This window comes from Musa acuminata, chromosome BXJ1-7, assembly GCF_036884655.1.
Source record: "Musa acuminata AAA Group cultivar baxijiao chromosome BXJ1-7, Cavendish_Baxijiao_AAA, whole genome shotgun sequence".
NCBI classification, from domain to species: Eukaryota; Viridiplantae; Streptophyta; class Magnoliopsida; order Zingiberales; family Musaceae; genus Musa; species Musa acuminata.
In genome coordinates this window covers 1,656,251-1,673,417 of record NC_088333.1, presented here as the reverse complement: position 1 = coordinate 1,673,417, position 17,167 = coordinate 1,656,251, and the positions used below count along the sequence as shown (strand labels likewise).

The 17,167-nt window shown below is 39.2% G+C and overlaps 3 protein-coding genes across 6 annotated transcripts; 2 read left to right on the top strand and 1 right to left on the bottom strand.

Annotated features, from left to right (window-relative positions):
* The first annotated feature begins 406 nt into the window (after positions 1–406).
* LOC135678138 (uncharacterized) lies at positions 407–6,081 on the top strand. 3 transcript variants are annotated; one of them, XM_065190593.1, is made up of 9 exons: positions 407–647; positions 914–1,034; positions 1,123–1,638; positions 2,106–2,271; positions 2,371–2,421; positions 3,538–3,720; positions 3,851–3,962; positions 4,497–5,253; positions 5,341–6,081. In XM_065190593.1, exons 3-9 carry the CDS (start codon positions 1,175–1,177, stop codon positions 5,387–5,389), a joined length of 1,782 nt encoding a protein of 593 aa, XP_065046665.1. In that variant the 5' UTR covers positions 407–647; positions 914–1,034; positions 1,123–1,174; the 3' UTR covers positions 5,390–6,081. The 3 variants fall into 3 exon arrangements, with proteins under 3 accessions (XP_065046665.1, XP_065046664.1, XP_065046663.1); XM_065190592.1 differs by having other exon boundaries at positions 410–647; positions 1,126–1,638; positions 4,497–5,221; XM_065190591.1 differs by having other exon boundaries at positions 410–647; positions 4,497–5,221.
* A 743-nt stretch (positions 6,082–6,824) lies between these two features.
* Positions 6,825–9,975, top strand: LOC135678137 (large ribosomal subunit protein uL23). The gene is made up of 4 exons (XM_065190590.1): positions 6,825–6,920; positions 7,581–7,640; positions 9,216–9,576; positions 9,657–9,975. The coding sequence occupies exons 2-4, from the start codon at positions 7,622–7,624 to the stop codon at positions 9,739–9,741; spliced, it is 465 nt and encodes a 154-aa protein (XP_065046662.1). The 5' UTR covers positions 6,825–6,920; positions 7,581–7,621; the 3' UTR covers positions 9,742–9,975.
* Positions 9,976–10,226: 251 nt separating this feature from the next.
* LOC135678136 (probable E3 ubiquitin-protein ligase LUL2) lies at positions 10,227–16,937 on the bottom strand. 2 transcript variants are annotated; one of them, XM_065190589.1, is made up of 4 exons: positions 16,181–16,937; positions 13,827–14,143; positions 13,642–13,706; positions 10,227–10,832 (listed from the first exon to the last, which is right to left on the bottom strand). In XM_065190589.1, exons 1-4 carry the CDS (start codon positions 16,732–16,734, stop codon positions 10,695–10,697), a joined length of 1,074 nt encoding a protein of 357 aa, XP_065046661.1. In that variant the 5' UTR covers positions 16,735–16,937; the 3' UTR covers positions 10,227–10,694. The 2 variants fall into 2 exon arrangements, with proteins under 2 accessions (XP_065046661.1, XP_065046660.1); XM_065190588.1 differs by having other exon boundaries at positions 13,642–14,143.
* Positions 16,938–17,167: the final 230 nt, after the last annotated feature.

Genomic DNA, 17,167 nt, shown 5'->3' with positions numbered 1-17,167 from the left:
ATATTTGAAAGTAAAAAAGACGTGAGCCAATTGCATCTATTGATTACTTTCGACGGTAGCGTCAGTGGCATTCGGCAAATAATGAGCTGAATGACATTTATGTCACATCTCGACCGTCCGTTCTTATCAGGCCCATTTTATGGCCACTGAGAGGCGGCCGAGATGGGCTTTTGCTCAAACTATATATGTCAAGGTTAGGCCGAAACTTGGGCTGACAGTTGAGCAGGCTCCGGAGTCACGGCCCACCTATCGAACGATCGTGATCGACTAAGCAGAGGTTCCGCGGATCGGACGGCGGTGATTCTATGGGTCCCAGTGGAGAAAACCGCTGGCCCATCACCATTCACGCGCCCTCGACTCGACCGCCCCGCTCCGCTTCTTCGCTCCGGAGGCCATTAAATATAAAAGCCCCGTAACCGGGCATTACTCGCCGGCATCATCGAAGCCCAGCCCCGATATACACTCGACTTGAAGGGGCGATCTCTTCGTTCCCCTGTAACTTCTCGTCGCCCGCGCCTTGTGGTTCCAGCTACGAATCTGGGGTCGTGTTCTCAAGGGAACGCCTCCGATCTGGCTTTGATCGGATCCCCCGGCCCTGCGATCTCTCATCTCCGTGGCCCTCTGGAGCTTCTGGATCGATCGCCTAGGTGCGCAGATCTCGACTTCTTTACTGTTTTGTCTCGATCCGATCGGAGACCGGAAGGGGAATCCTAAGGCCGATCCGCAATGCATGCGTGTTTGCGGCGTGAGGCCGATTCATAGATCAGACTCTTGTTGGTTGTTAGTCAGGTTCAAATCATTGGTTGACACGAAATGGATCGATCGCTTACCATTTTACCAAATTAGACGAAAATTTCAATCGTGCACATACGTTCTTTTAGTTCCACTAATGCCGGACATTATTATTCTGCAGTCTGAAACGTTGCAGCAGCTGATCTTTATTACTCATCAGAAGTGGAATCAGGCACTAACTAATCCTTTTTGCTAGTTTTAAAAAACCTGATCTTCTGTAAAAAGGCCTTCGTGGAGATTAGGTATTGAGGTTTTGTTGCAGAATTTCCTATTTGTTTTTGATTTATTTTGTTTTAAGGTTTAGACCTGATGCAACTCCTTTCGCGACAGAAGTAAGCATACTTAGAAGATTAGATTGGTAGCACCCTTAATCATTCCAATCATGTGGATGTTCAAGCCATTCACGGGCAAAGAACCTGTTGGTCTTGAAGGCCGAACAATTGATGTTGGTAATGTAAAGGTCCATGTTCGGAATGTCATAGCACAAGGGGGGTTTTCCTGTGTCTACATTGCCCTTGATCCTGCACAATCATCTAAACAGTATGCGCTGAAACATATGATTTGCAATGATGCCGAGTCATCAGATCTTGTCATGAAGGAGATCTCTGTGATGAAGCTGCTCAGAGGGCACCCTAATGTTGTGACCCTCATTGCGCACACCATACTAGACATGGGCTGGAGGAAGGAGGCATTGCTTGTAATGGAGTACTGTGAGAAGTCTCTGGTTACTGTGCTAGGAAACAGAGGAGCTGGATACTTCGAGGAGAAACAGATCCTCTTGATATTTAGAGATGTTTGCAATGCAATTTATGCCATGCATTCCCAATCACCACCAATTGCCCACAGGTATTCTGATACATCAAATAATTTAGATGTTTTATTCTTCCTACCATAACAATGTTGTGTCAATGCATTAGCTACATGTTGTATCTTATCTAATGATTAAGTTTGATTGTTTGTTATGGAGTTTGAAGTAAATTGCCTAAATCTATGAATTAGCTGGTGATGTTCTTACCTTCTTACTGATTTAAGACTTGGATAGAAGTTCTTTATGGCTATTTGTGATATAATGGTGTCTACGCAGCAGCTTTTTCCCCTCTATCAAAGAAGTCGAGTGGCTGCATTGTTGTTTATTTTGTCTTGCCTTGTTGACAGCATCAGTTTGAACGTAACCTACAAAGATAAAAAGAAAGTGCTTCACCATCAACTGTTAAGCCACATCATTTCCTCAAAGTGATCAGTATTTTTGTCTTTTACATTTCACTCTGCTTAAAATTTCTCATGCCAAGTATGTTGTCTATTGAGCTCTGCAGGGATTTGAAAGCTGAAAATGTGCTGCTAGCTCCTGGTGGAGCTTGGAAGTTATGCGACTTTGGCAGCACTTCTACCAATCATAAATGCTTTGACAAGCCTGAGGAGATGGGAATTGAAGAAGACATTATCAGGAAGCACACAACTCCTGCATATAGAGCCCCTGAGGTTTAATCAAAGAATTGCTTTGATTAAATTATTGAGAAGAATATGTTTTATGTTTAACGTAGAAAATGGTTTTGATTATTATTCTTTTACCTGATACAGATGTGGGACCTTTTCAGAAAGGAAGTTTTATGTGAGAAAGTGGACATCTGGGTTAGTAATTTAAACTGAAATCCCTTGCCTTTGTCATTTACAGCTTCTCCTTCTCCCACGCATAATTCTCTCATCTTTCATCCTACAATAAATTTTTTTTTTTGCTAAACTAATGATATTATGTCTGCAAAGTTAAAATTCTCTATATATCACATTTTTTATCACCTTATCATAGCTACCACACACTAAATTAAGCAACTTCTTCATTTGGGTGATTTGACCAATTAGTGTAACTATTGTACTTCAATATTTTTGCTCAGTATATAAATGCTTTTGCAATTAAGGTCTTGCTTGTCTCCACTTATTTTCATGTCTGGTCTCTGCTTAATTTTTACTCTTTTTTGTTTTAATTAGGTTAATATTTGAAGCAGGGTCTGTCGTACCGTACCATACCGGTGTTTTGACCTGGGCTCGGTACGGTACCGGTACGGTACGGTGTATCGAGCGGTACACCCAGGTTCACCGAGCACTGTAGTACTGCTACAGTGCGGACTGGTATCGGGCGGTCCGCGTACCGCTGGCCTGTCAGACCGGTATGTACCGCCTGTACCGGTACGTACCACCTGTACCGGTACGTACCACCACCCTGTTACTCATAGTCTCATAAGTTTGATAAGAGTCTAGGGTCTAACTTTGTTGCTGGATTTTTCCCTGAAATATATAGAAGTTAAATGCCTTCTATTCCAAAAAAAAAATTGGAAACAAAGTGTTTACACTTACCACCACCCTCCTCCCTCATGCACCAAAAAATAAACTAAAAAAATATCAAACATATTTCGTGAACATCTCCCAAAATTTTTAAGCCAAAACCATAACTATTGTTGAGTTGTTCCAGTTGTGCTTAATAGAGATGGTTAATTTTCATTTACTGTCTCCCACAAGTACGGAAACTGAATCTTAACCCTTACGATATCCCCACTCTCACAAACAATAGCATCATGACACTTTGACACAACAAGAGAGGTCAACTGCTGCTCGTTTGATTTCCGAAATCTCACTCTCGCTTTCTTCATTGTCCTCACTGTCAGCACTATTAGCATTAAGATGCTCTGAGCTTATCCTATTAACTCCCCATGTATATAGGAGTATGATAAAGCTTATGTTCACATCTTTCAGGCTCTTGGATGCCTTCTATATCGAATCTGTTATTTCAAATCTGCATTTGACGGTGAATCAAAACTTCAAGTCCTGAATGGAAACTATCGCATCCCCGACTTACCAAAGTACAGTGCTTCTATGACCGGCCTGATCAAGGGCATGCTTGAAGCTTCTCCAAATGCCAGACCAGATATCATGCAGGCAAGGGCTTTGCTTGATTGGTCATTCATCTCCATGAAACTAGGTTAGTTATAGATTGTTGCATATGCAACAGCCTTAGAGCTGCAGTAGATCTTAAATTCCTATTACTGATTGTGTATCCATCTGGCAGGTTTGGTTTCGTGTCAATGAACTGCTTCCCGAAGAGTTGCAGAAGCATTTACCTGATGGCTGTGCTGAAGCTGTTGCCATGCATCGATCTCGTTCAGATTCACAAGATCAAGGTAAGAACGTGCTCCAAATTCTTTTAGCTACTGTTTCCTTGTTTGTGAGTGAATTATGATTTTGAATTATAAATGAGTGAAGGGACCAGTTATATTGATATTGTGATTGTGCTTTATATATTATTTCGCTGGAAAATCTCTTGGGAGAAGGAAGATCTTCCTAAAGCAAACACTGATATGCTTGTTTGCTTCCAGAAAAATCCTTTTAAGAAAACTTCTTTGTATTTCAAGGACAACCTCACTTTTGTTTTTCTTAATTAAACCGTTTGAGAACTTGAAGGAAAAAGTCTACTTGTTTTTTATTCGCTAACATTTTTTGGATGCTATAGAAAAGTTCTATTTGCACAATGTTTTTCTACATTCCTATTTCCAAATAAATAAAATGAATTTATACTGTTTAAAAAGACACCTCTTTTCCTTATGTAATGATTCCTTGAAGACCAGATACCAGCTTTCTTTGAATTTATAGATTTTATCTACACATGTAGTGATTCTTAATTATGATGATAATGGTGATTTGAAAATGGTCTGCAGAAGTCTCAAGAAAGACTTCTTTGATGCGTCGAAGGAGCCCACCACCACCACCTTCCTCACAAGAATCTGAGGATACGCAACACTCTGGACCGTCTCAAGATGCTTCATGGGAAGGGGGGCCCATCGGTGCATTTTGGTCCACCCAACATGGGAAGGATTCAGCGGTTATAGATAATAAGAGATCTTTCTTTAATGAACCAGTCAAACAAGCAGTGTCAAAGCAGAATCACAGTACCATTATAAGCAAAGATAGCCCTCCAAGGGAAAGCCATGCCCATTCCCGACAGCCAGGAAGGATTGAACGGGGAAACCCTGCTGATGAGGACTTTGAGAAAAAAATTTCCCAAGAAATGAAGCATTGTTCCCAGAGGCCAAAGGTGTTGTACCCTGAGGAGAAACCAGCTTTTGAAAATGAAACATTCAATACTTTGGTGGCTGATTTTGATGTCAGCAAGTTGAACTCGAGGAATATTGTTAGTGACATAAAATCAAGGAAAGAAGATCTGGAAGCAGAAGTCGGTAAACTAAAAGAACAGCTGAAGCAAGCCAACTTGGAGAAAGTAGATATGACATCCAAATATGAAAATTTATCTGCCATCTGTCGCTCTCAGCGACAAGAGATACAGGAGCTGAAGAGTGCTCTTTCGGCACTAAGCCCATCACTACCAAGCAAAGATAGGTCAAAGAGTCACAACCATCCTGGAAGCTTGGAGTCTGCAGCTCTTGTACATATTTCAGCAATAACTTGTTTTATAACGTTAGATGTTGTTTGAAACTTTGCATGCCAGCTTCCCAGTTTGTTGATTCATACTAACCCCTCATCATGATGCCTGTGCTTTTGCAGCCAAGGGACAAGATGGAAGGAAGTGTATGGGACCTTCAGCAAGGAATGATGTCCAACCCTTCTGCATCATCACACAGACCAGAGCTGAAGACATGGAATGCTTTCCATGGAGAACCCAAAATTCAGGCTGCACCAAGAAGCAACCATCCTATATCTTCTGGAGCAACTAATGTCCCTAAAAATGTTACGCAGGCTGCAGAGCACTCGAGACATCGGTGGGGTTTTGATATGGAAAATTTTGCTGATCCATCTGGTCCACAAGCATCCAGGATTTCTGCCGAAGGAATTACTTCCCAGAGGTTTAACGGTGGGGCAACAAAGAAAACAGAATCTGAGCAGCCTGCCGGATGGGCCGGGTTTTGATTTGCCTTCCGAAAATAATCTCGAGCTAATGCATAGTGTCTACATGATATGATACTCTCGCATGGTTTGCACGACAGCAATGAGCAAGGGAACTCATATTTTGTACCGCCTGTCATGTTGCTTGTGGGGAAAGGTTCGATGAAGGGGATATCATTGGCAAATCAAGCTTAGGGTTGTTTCTGCCCTTCAGCGTATCCTGTTGAGGGGAACTGCATTTTGCTAGGGAAGATGATTTCTCTTCTTCGGGAGTTAAATTCTGGTAAATGGTGTTTGCTGTCCGTTTGATGTTGTGTTAAATTGATTGTTTGTGCTTCAGCATTCTCTTATAGAGGCCATGATACTGACTCTCGTCTTCTTCTAGCCTTTCCCGCTACATAATTTTCCGTTGGTACTTTTATCATAGTCAGATATCTCAATCAACCACCAGTTCAGGGTGTCCATCATTGGACTTACCAACCTGAGGTTATTATTATAGAAGACGATGGAAAATGCTTCTTAGGTGGCCCAAATCGGTCCTGACACCTGTATGAGATGATCTAGTCTTTCACAGACTTAATGTGGTGAATACATACACCAGCTTTTTGAATGAGTGCATCACGTATTATGGTGTCCAACAATTTATCAGAAAAAAAATCTTTAGTTTTATGCTTTTATCAGATAATAGACTATGCTTTAAAACGTACCGAATACGAGTCAACAGAACTAAACATCTTTAGTGACATCAAGTATCAGAGTGGCCGTATGATTTATGATGAGCCCAAAGGCTGAGCCTAAGTTAAATCCGAAACATTACCGTAACGCACAATCAAAATCTGAATTAATAGAATATATATATATATATATATATATTTAATTTCCATTTCCATCCTTCTCACTCACTAAATTATAAAAATATTATTCATATATTTATATAATTTTATATAATTATTTGAAAAAAAATAATTAAATAGTCCCATCAATTCACGTGTCGATGTGATCTCCGATTCTAATATCTATGTTGTGATCTCAGTGATCATCTCACCAATCACGATGAGATGTTACCCATCACGTGCATAGCATGTGCATAAAAACCTTCCTACCCAATCCAATGGTCAGCCATGTGAGATCGGGTGGTGCAATGCCCGCACTTCAACGGACAGGATTCATTCGTAGTCCATTATAACTGGTGCCTGTTCGATAGGGTTTTCGGGTCAGCGGCGCGCCGATCGGGAAGCGAGGTATGGAGCTCCGTCTCCTCTTCTCCCTCTCGTCGTCCTGAAAACCCTAGTCTTTGTTGGTTCCCTTGCGATTGCCTGATATTTTTCTCTTTTTTAAATTTATCTTTCGGGTTCATGGATCCCTTTTTGCCTTGTTCAGTCGTCCGATTGACTTCGAAAAGCGGCGATTTTTGATTGAAAATGGTCATATACGGTCATATGTTGCTGTTTTTTCTTTAAAATAAGATCATCTGCTTTGGAAATGTTAGCCTGTGATGAGATCCGCGGTCTCAGACATGGGATTGGCTATCTAAAACCTAGCAAAAGCTCGTACTCCGCTCCTAAGAAATCCTGAATTTTTTTGCACAAAGTGGATCGAGTGAGTTATGCTTGTAGAAACTAATCTATCGAGCAGCTCCGAACTACGTTACTTTGATTCTTGCTCCTGTTTGTTAATAGCTTCTCTTGTTGATCTCTTTTTCTCTTTCATCTTCCCATAAAATTGCTCACGTTTGAAAATGCATTTTATAGTCAAGTTCTGCATATGCTCATAAAGATACGTTTCCATTTACCGTATGGTTTTTGATGATTGATTGCTTAACTAGGAATTCAAGATATCTTAAATTCTCTTTATTCTGACTTGCAGTACTTTACTGACCTTAGTGTATTCTGTTTCGATAGGTTGAAGTTTGTTTACTAGGACACCTGTTCAGCAATCCTAGATGGCTCCACCTGCAAAAGGTACTTTGTCTGAATCCAATTTATCTTCAATATAATTTTTAGCTACTTCATATTTGGCTGATTTTATGGTTTAATGTGAATTTAACATGATGTGGAAATTGACATGGAGACTTCATTGACATGTTTGCTTGTAAATATTATCATGTAAATATCATCAATATTTGGCTATTTATGGGCAACCTGGGCTAGCATGTCATAATTGTTGCACTTCATGGAGATGATCTATTTGAGAAGTTGGGGTCAAATAGTTTAATCCCTCTTTTCAATTTAGATGGAGTTTTTTTTTCCTAATTAGCTCATCGGCATTGTGTTGTTTAAATGTTTATTCACAAAGCTAGAATCCTCCAATTCTGTATGGATTCATCCTTCCATTCTTGTGGATCCATTTTTTTCTTGACCTTCCATTTATTGAGATGTTACACCACGGTGCATCCTGTACTAGCAAGCGGGTCCAAGATACTAGACTGGTAAGACATATCTTTGTGATGGGCGAGAATTTGACCCTCGTTTTCTCTGTACATATTAAAGAGGAACACAATGCTTCTCTATTGTTGTGATGATTATGCTTGCAGCTATTTGTAAAGTAACTTTAAGTTTGCTGATGATTCGTTTTCGTTTAGAGCTGTATTTAGCTCCATGTTTGTGTATTATTATTATCTGTCCTTGTAGGATAACCTGTGAACCATAGCATTCAAGTAGTTCTCCATTTCCCCACTTCTCCAGGAATTGACATTGATGACCTATGTCTAACCCAATTTATCGCATTTTTGGTTAAACACGAGGATAAATATTGAGTTGTGACTTGTGGTTGTTGTTTTGGATTATATTGGCTGTGCCTTGAGAGAAAAATGTGGTGGATATTTGTTCATTCTGTGGTACTGTCTTGGAATTAATACCTTGTGTGAGGGATTAACTTTGTAATCTTAAATAGTTGGGTTTTTGGGGCACTGTTAGTAATTGTTTTGCTTTACATAATTGGAGTTCTTGTAGGAGATAAATGCTCAAAACTCTAATGGAAGAGACAGTTCATGAAGCTGTGCAATTTGGAAGAGATGTTTTTAAAACATTCATGCACAGCCTGGAGTCATGTTATATTGTCTGATGTCCGTGCGTTATGCTAAATTATAAACAAAAACTAATCAATATAATAAAACAGTTCTGTCCTAAATAGAACTGCTTAAGCTATATATTTTTGTTTCAATTGAATATATGAAAAATCAAATTGTTGCTTTAAAAAGTTATGCTTAAATTAACCATTTATACATGAATTAAAAAGGTCATCTTGATGCAAGGATCTTTTTTTTTTTAAACTTTTTTTGTTTTGAAGTAAAACTAAGTTATGAAGGTTCTAGCTAATTATAGGCATATATAATGTACAAGTAGTTTTATCGCTGATATTCATGTCAAAATTGACTCTGGTTTCGTGGTACCAACTTTGATTTTAAGAACAAAGAAAGAAATTAGATAAACTACCAATGGAGTAGCATCTTGATATGTTGTTCTTGTTACTTCTAACCAAGTTAGAAGTGTTCTCACTCTAGGCTTTTATCTAACTTCTTACATTCTTCTTAGCAGCTACCTCCAAGAAGGCTGATGACAAGACACAGGCTCTGAAGGTTGCGAAGGCTGTGAAGTCCGGATCTACCTTGAAGAAGAAGGCCAAGAAGATTAGGACGTCTGTTACTTTTCACAGGCCAAAGACTCTGACAAGGGACAGAAATCCGAAGTACCCTAGAATTAGTGCTCCACCAAGAAACAAGTTGGATCAGTATCAAATCCTCAAGTATCCCCTGACCACTGAATCTGCAATGAAGAAGATTGAAGACAACAACACACTAGTCTTCATTGTTGACATTAGAGCCGACAAGAAGAAGATCAAAGCAGCTGTGAAAAAGATGTACGACATTCAGGCCAAGAAGGTGAATACCCTGATCAGGTGAGTTGGTTTTCTTTCCTAACTGCTACATGTTGATCATTTGGTCCAACTGTTGATGATTTGTGCCCAATCTGGAACAGACCTGATGGTACTAAGAAGGCTTACGTGAGACTGACTCCGGACTATGATGCGCTTGATGTTGCAAACAAAATCGGCATCATCTAATCTTGGACAAATTCATAGCTATCCAAATGATTCTGACTTGAGGCTCTATTTGGGATCTCAAGAAATTTACAGCACTATGGAAGCCGATGTCTATGATGTGACTTCCGAAACGTCATTCTTATTTTCAAAATGGAGTTTTATTCTGTCTTTGACATTTTTTTAGGTTTTTGTTGTGTTACTTCAAAGACTATTATGCAAGTTTGCCCTACTTAGTTGGCTCGATAGCTTTAATCAGTGATAGAATTTACCCATTGAGCATCGATAAAATATTTTTCATCTTCCATGCTGAAGTAGAATTTTCTCCAGTGATCCTCATAAGTTTCAGTCCTCGGTTTTCTTTCCCCCTATTTCAAATATACTGTAACTACGTATTTTCCCTAGTTATCTATTTGAAATATTCCTCTTCCATGCAATATAACATGCGGTTCCCTGCAACTGGGCAATTCCACAAAACTGAACTGTTATTTCTCTAGTTTTCTGTCACAGGCCTAAAGAAGATTAATATACAGTCAAGATTGACGCACAAAGTTTCTCTCAGGCAATTACATTGTTTTTTTAGCCATGAGTTTGCATCTGCCAACATTTCCGCGTCTACATGCGGAATATATACTTCTTACCCACGCATCACAAATATCGATCATCTACTGCCAACACTACAGCATCTCGATACCACGATGGCACAGGACAAGCTACCATGAAACCATAGAAGTAAAACCATACCGGTATATACCGACTCTGGCACATTCTTTTTATCAGGATCTACCAGATGCCAAGAATAATACACACTTGGTTTCCTCTTTCAACCAGCAACATGTTCAAAAGATGTCGATCATTATTGCCAATCTGGATCCTGGCGTAACCACAAGCTTTCTGATGAATGCTGGATCCTGGCGTAACCACAAGCTTTCTGATGAATGCCTCAACAGTGGAATCGATTTCCAAAATCGGTGAGGTCAGCACGGTGCTGCCTCTTGTCGCTGCTCAGCTCTGTTGTTGATCTTGATCTCCAGTAGCCGCTCCACCGGCTGCCTGCATATCGGGCATCGATTTGTCTGGAACCTAAGAACCTTAGCGCATTCGCTGCACATGCACTGCAAAGCCAGAAAGGAGAATCTTGTTTACTCTTGGCAAGCCAAACTTTAAAGAGGCCAACACTGTGCTAATATTACAACCTGATTTGATGACAAAATCTAAAATGAAGCTTTGAGGAGTTGTCGAATGAAAAGAAAAACAATAGAACCCGGGATAAGATATTTTTACATCTAAGATACAATTATTTCTCATATGATTTTTTCTTGTTAATTCCACAAACTGAATAAAATAATATTAAGCATTTTTAATGCTAATATGTTGGAATCTCAGCCTAGAGCCTTGAACAGAACCTTTTGAGTTCTGCCAGAGCACAATGGAGTGATGGCTCGACAAAGAAGTTAGAAGCTTGATAGCTCTTTACATACTAGCAAAGGTACAGCAAGAATCTAAGAATCCTGTGATGGCTTGGTCACAAGTAGAAGCACTAAAAATCTTCTGACATCATGACAAAGGCACTACTAGCGTAATTCTATGAAGGGCCCAAAAGCTCCATTAGCAGTTAACACTCAGTCGGAGAATAGTTTTGCTGACCCTTGGTAGCATCCCGATGGCAAAAGCACTATTTGTGTTTAATACTCTGTGAAAGATTTGTTGGACGCTAGAGGAGGCTTGCCAGAGTTACTAAAGCCCATATCTATGAAAATTTTAATTGCTGTCTATATAAATTTAGAGAAATTTTGGGAAATATTTCATCGTATCTGAGACCCAACAACTTTTTTAAAGATGGTTATAAACCAACAATTTTGACCAAGAGCTTTGCAAAGCTTTTGACAATCTTAATAGGCTATATTGAGCTACTTGCATCCTTTTTGAGCTTATGCTTATCCATCATTTTCTTCTGGCGCTCACTCCAAGTGAGAAAGAAAAGATTCCCTGCATCATTTGAATGCTTTCCTCATTGCAACTCCTTTTACACTATTGTTTTCTCTCTTGTTTAAAGTATGTATTTTGTTGACTGATTCAAAACGCTTCCTATCAAAGTATGGATCTAGTCTGTAAGGTTTATTTAGGATAGTTTACCTTTTATTGATTTTATGGATATTACTTTCCTGATTTTGAGGAGTTTAGATTCATAGTTTTAAGAACAGCTTTCCTGATTTTGTTTAATTCAGTTTTACTATTTATGTAAATGTGTTCTCTATAAATTTTGTAAGTTCCTTAGAATCAATGGTAGAAGAAGAATTCCTTTTTAAACATCTCAAAAGAAGCCTATTATGAATTTTAGAGAGGCTTTGGTCATAGTAGCATTTGTGTAAGTAGTTTGGTTATTGCCGGCAAAGAATATCATAATTAATGAAAAACCAGAGGATTTAAAGTAGTATAATATTCAAAAACAAACATAGCTCATACATGTTTAACTGGACCATGATAAACTTGTCTGCCTCCTCACTCATATGTTCTTCTCATATTTATTATGATTTTCAACTAGCACAACCATGACTCTTGCTTGGCTTTGGGTTTTTTATGTTGACTATAGGTTCGTGGTTTTTCATTTGACAACCTAGGTCCCCCTCATAGGCCGGCTACATATAACTGATAAATCCATATGACTTTTTAAGTTTTGAATCAACAAGCAAAAAAGATTATTTCTAAAATTCTTTGACAAAGCTTCAATGTAGTGTGAATTCACAAAGAAATACTCTTTGACTTGAGCTAATTAAACTACAATTCCAATGAACTATAGATAAATAATCTAAAAACAACTTTTTGGTTTCACTTTATGACTTGATTCATGTTTGAATCTTAGTAGACGGCTAAAATTATGATTACATATGAATTTAAGTTCATTTTAAAGTCTCAAAGTGCAACACTTCTATTTAGTCCCATATTAGCTGTGAGAGGCAAATCTAATTGTAGAAGGGCTAGATGAGTTAACGCTATGACTTGGGAAGCATTTTAGGTCATATGGTTCTAGAACTAAAAAACTAATGAGTCGATTATCCCATTGGATTGGATCATGACGATTAACATCAAAGCATACCTAATACAAGGCATGTAAGGGGTCCAAGAAAGAAAGAGCAACGCAACCTGTGAATGAGGTCGGAGGTATAACATTATGTGAAGCCATCATTTGGTTGAGCCTCATGTGCCACCAACTAGAAATGATTTGAAGTCATGTATTGGACCTTGCACTTCCATGAGGGTATCAATGCCTAAGTGGAGAGATTCTGATATTTTGATTTAGTTCCGTATCAGAAGTGCGATGGATTTGATTGTATAAAGGGCTCGACGAGACTGCGATTATAAACTTGGGCTTAAGCATTGGTCCTAGTCCTATCACTTGTGTGGTGACAATAAACCAAGGAATTCTTTCGATATGGGATACTACATAACATAAATAATAATCAACTTAAATCCTAAAAAGTCAAATTAATCACAAGGCTAAATGATTGCAAATGATTGTTCAATCAAAACAAAACTACCAGTTTAGCCAACTTTAAATAATTTAAAACTTTGGAGAAGAGAATAAACTCTAAATTATGCCCAAGAAATACACATGAGAATTGAATTTTATTATAAAATTCTAATTAACTTCCATATCAAAGCATCCCATAGAACATAATTATTTCAAAAGAAGTTACACAAAAGTTTCTGTAACAATGGGTTTTATAAGTGTAGAAAGCATATAATAGTCTCAACGAAATCAAAATTACAGTATACAAAGCTTTCCTCTCCAACATGCAAATCTATCAAGTTATCTTCATATTTTTGTCAGGCAATTATTTCTTTTGGAAATTAGCAGAGATGAATAGCTGAACTGTAAACAATAGAAAAACAAAATATTAAGAAACAAATAACTTAACATACCATGTGTCTGCATGGGAGGACAGTGGTATCATGTGGTTCAGAAAGACAAATCACGCATTCTTTTCCTGCATCATTCCCATCAGTATCATCGTCAACTGAGTTCTCGATGCCATAGATTTCCTGCAGCTCATATCTGATTTGATTCACATACAAGATCTGCTTCATCACACGAACATGATACTCACCATTCTCTTTCTTCTCAAACATAGCCTGTGTAATTTGCGAGTGCGGAGTTCCTAATTTCTGGTTCTCACGTTCTGGTCCTTGATTGTTGGATGTAGAAGCTTCTGCTTTTACAGCAAGAGGATATATATCAAGTTCCCGCTCTTTCACCAACTCGGCCGTGTTAAAAATTGAGAAATCAATTCCTGTCCCAGACGGTTGCCTGAACTTCTGACCCAAACCTTCCTTAAAGGACACTGTGACTGGTTTAAGCAAGTCCTCCTTTGTTGCAGTAAGGTTACAGTCCATATCTTCTTTTGCAAAGAAGAAAATAGTAATGCTGTTTACAGTATGTACAAAAGCATAGAATTCAGACATAAATACCATTGCATATTATAAGCGGTTGCATGTGGAAGTACATGCTGAAGTAGAAAGAGGTTATGTACTAAATGTAGCATGATAGTAGATCACAATCTGTGGGTAACCTGATCCCATCTTCTGGACTGGGATTGGCAGGGTCAGATTCTAAAACCCCTATTGGGTTTCTGCTGAATGGTTGAAGAAAATTTATTTATATGAATTTTGTAACATATACTGAAACTAGTGATATAAAGTACAAGCACATAGGTAGATATTCAATGGCCCAAACATTTTCGTTCTATGCTTTTAGTAATAGATAAAATTCTAGTTCAGAAGCTAACTTCTAACTATAAGAAAACTAGGTCACCATATTATATCAAAGAAACTATAAAATCAACAAGAAAACAAAGACGACTCGGAGTCTATATCCTACCAATAGTGTTATGTTTAGATTCCATGAAATGTGAAAGCTATGTACAAACAATATTTGGATTTACAACACTAAGGATTCATGTTGCAATATCATAAAATTGGGGTGTATAGCCTTTAGATCTTTATATTCTACCAAGTACAAAGGAAATTGACTGACCCTGCAAATTTTGCAATATCAACTCAATCAGCCACCTATTGTTTGTGTAAAAAACTGCAGAGATGTGATGTCCATAATGTTTCCATATGAATAAAATCCTCAAGATTGAAGTTCAGTCTTATTGTTTTAGCACATTAAAATTACAGTTTTTCATATTTGGATATCTCACCTTTGTTATAATAAAAATATCATGATCGAAGCAGGTATACTAGTCCTACACCCAATTTTGAATAGTCAGTGCAAAGAGTCATCTTCAGCATTCATTTCATTCCAAAGCAGAACTACCCATATTAGACTCAAGTCAAGCTCTCTTATCAACCATTCCTGAATCAAGAACGATCAAACTGTACTGAACCAACAAAAAACGTTGGTTCTCAGTGATTGCACCATCCTAATCTCAGCACTCACCCTTTGTGATAAAAGCCCCTCTCTTCTTTATCCTCTGCAAGAGTCTATCAGCTAATATTCAAGTATATTACACTTGTGTTCCTTCAGATAATCTCATTTGACGGTTCAAAGACTTGGATTAATCTTCTTGAGGTTAATTTTGTGATGAATTTACTGGGATTTCAGTGTTTCCCAATTGTTACCTCATCCTTTTATTTTGTTTTTCTTTTCCCCTGCTTTTAGCATGTCCATTTCTGCTAAATATTCTAAATATGTTGGTTGAAATACCAGACTGGCTTTTGCTAAATCTTCTATATACTAGGAAAAGAAATAATATTCCATTTTCCTATCAAGTATATGAACATGTTAATATTGCTTCACATTCAGAACAATTGAGATGTGGGATGTCACCGATTATATCAATATCTCCGGCAACTAGGTAATACAGAACATTGTTAGTACCTTAAACAGGCCTCTTAATTTTTAGGTGTGTTTTTGGATGCTCTGAAATATCTGCAAGTATTAACTTCCAGTGATCCTAGATGCCGATTTCCAAAGTTAGTTCTCCACATATCTGTTAAGCAAGTTAGAACTGCATACATCCACTAATGAATGTGAGACCGCAAGTTTGCATGCTTAATATAAAGCAAAGGGGAAGACAATCTAACCTATATCAACTTATGCAACTAAAAAATTGTTGCTTATGAAAAAACAAGTCAATTGCCAGAAACTCTAGAAGACTGTGCTTATGATCACAAAAAGGCATGTTCATCTAGTTTTGGATCTGCAGTCATATTTGATAGATGAAGGAATAATCTAGCATCGCCTAACAACAAACAAATTCTAGGAAAAATTACAATTAATTTTCTCTCCATGCTAAGTATTATTTGTCATATTAATATATACCATGGAAAAAAAAGTCAGCAAAAGTTCCAGAGCAAAGTCAGAACTTTGACATCACATGAAGACAACAGCACTAAACATGTACATGTATAAGCAATTATTTCCCATAGAAAACAGGAAGGAAGCAAAAGAGGTCACCTTCCTGCGACGGTGGCATCGAAGGTGAAAGCCACGAGGAAACGACCTGTATTGTGGTCGTCAGGCTCAACCCTGAGGGTCTCCTTCTTCACATTGACGTCGTTCCTGATGGTGACGGCCTTGTGGTGATCGACGTACGGAGGAGCAGGGGGCGGGGCGCCATACGGCGAATACCTCCCGCCACCCGCCCACCCCGGGTGGTGGACCGGGTACTCTACGTGGGGCGCGCTGCCGCTGCCACCGTGTTGATGGTCGAACGGCGCCGGGAGAGGCACCGGCATCGTCGGTGGTGGAGGCGGGTAGTACCCGTACTGGTAGTACTGAGAGGGGTTCGGGTTGGGGTACTGCGGCGGGTAAGCGGTGGCCGCCCCGAACACGTAGCGGTTGGCGGTCACCTCCGGCGGCTGTAGCGCGGGGAGCAGAGCAGGTGCGGGGCCGAAGGGAGGCGGGTGGTGATGGTGATAGTGGTGGCGGTGGTGAAGGCTGGAGTTCCTCCGCCGACCACTTCCAATGCCGGAACCGCCGCCGTTGCCGCTGCTCCCGGTGTTTCCCATTCGACAAGGAAATTCCAACCGGAATCAGCTTTTCCCCTCGAGAAATTTGGAGGGTTTGTGGGCATCGAAGACAGACACGTTAAAATCACATAAAGATCGGATCTTGCACGCGATTTCGACGCCAATTTGGGGGGATTTCCCGCGACCCAAAGGAGAACGAAGGAAGGTAGGGGGCCTCCTCCTTTTAGGAAACACAGCATGAAGGAAGACATGGTGAAGTTGCAAACCGATTCCAACAACTGTGCGTATTTGCAAAAACGCCCCTTCTTTTACGGCTTTTCTGTCGTTTTCTCTTCGTTGTTACGAAGGCTTTTTTTCTTTTCCATCCCTAAAACAATTGAGATTTGTCGACAGGTCCCTATGGTCGGAGGTGGGGACTACCTCCACTTGTTAGATTCCCGCGATGAGTATTTTTGGGGCGTAGCATTTGGTG

Bases quoted from the DNA above. Each gene is read 5' to 3' on its own strand.
- LOC135678138 (XM_065190592.1), top strand. From the start codon at position 1,175: ATGTGGATGTTCAAGCCATTCACGGGCAAAGAACCTGTTGGTCTTGAA. The intron at 1,639-2,105 runs GTATTCTGATAC...TGAGCTCTGCAG, and splicing joins TCACCACCAATTGCCCACAG to GGATTTGAAAGCTGAAAATG. The intron at 3,963-4,496 runs GTAAGAACGTGC...AATGGTCTGCAG, and splicing joins TTCAGATTCACAAGATCAAG to AAGTCTCAAGAAAGACTTCT.
- LOC135678137 (XM_065190590.1), top strand. The intron at 9,577-9,656 runs GTGAGTTGGTTT...AATCTGGAACAG, and splicing joins AAGGTGAATACCCTGATCAG to ACCTGATGGTACTAAGAAGG.
- LOC135678136 (XM_065190588.1), bottom strand. From the start codon at position 16,734: ATGGGAAACACCGGGAGCAGCGGCAACGGCGGCGGTTCCGGCATTGGA. The intron at 14,144-16,180 runs GTGACCTCTTTT...TACTGTAAACAG, and splicing joins GATGCCACCGTCGCAGGAAG to CATTACTATTTTCTTCTTTG. The intron at 10,833-13,641 runs GTATGTTAAGTT...CTGGCTTTGCAG, and splicing joins TCCTCCCATGCAGACACATG to TGCATGTGCAGCGAATGCGC.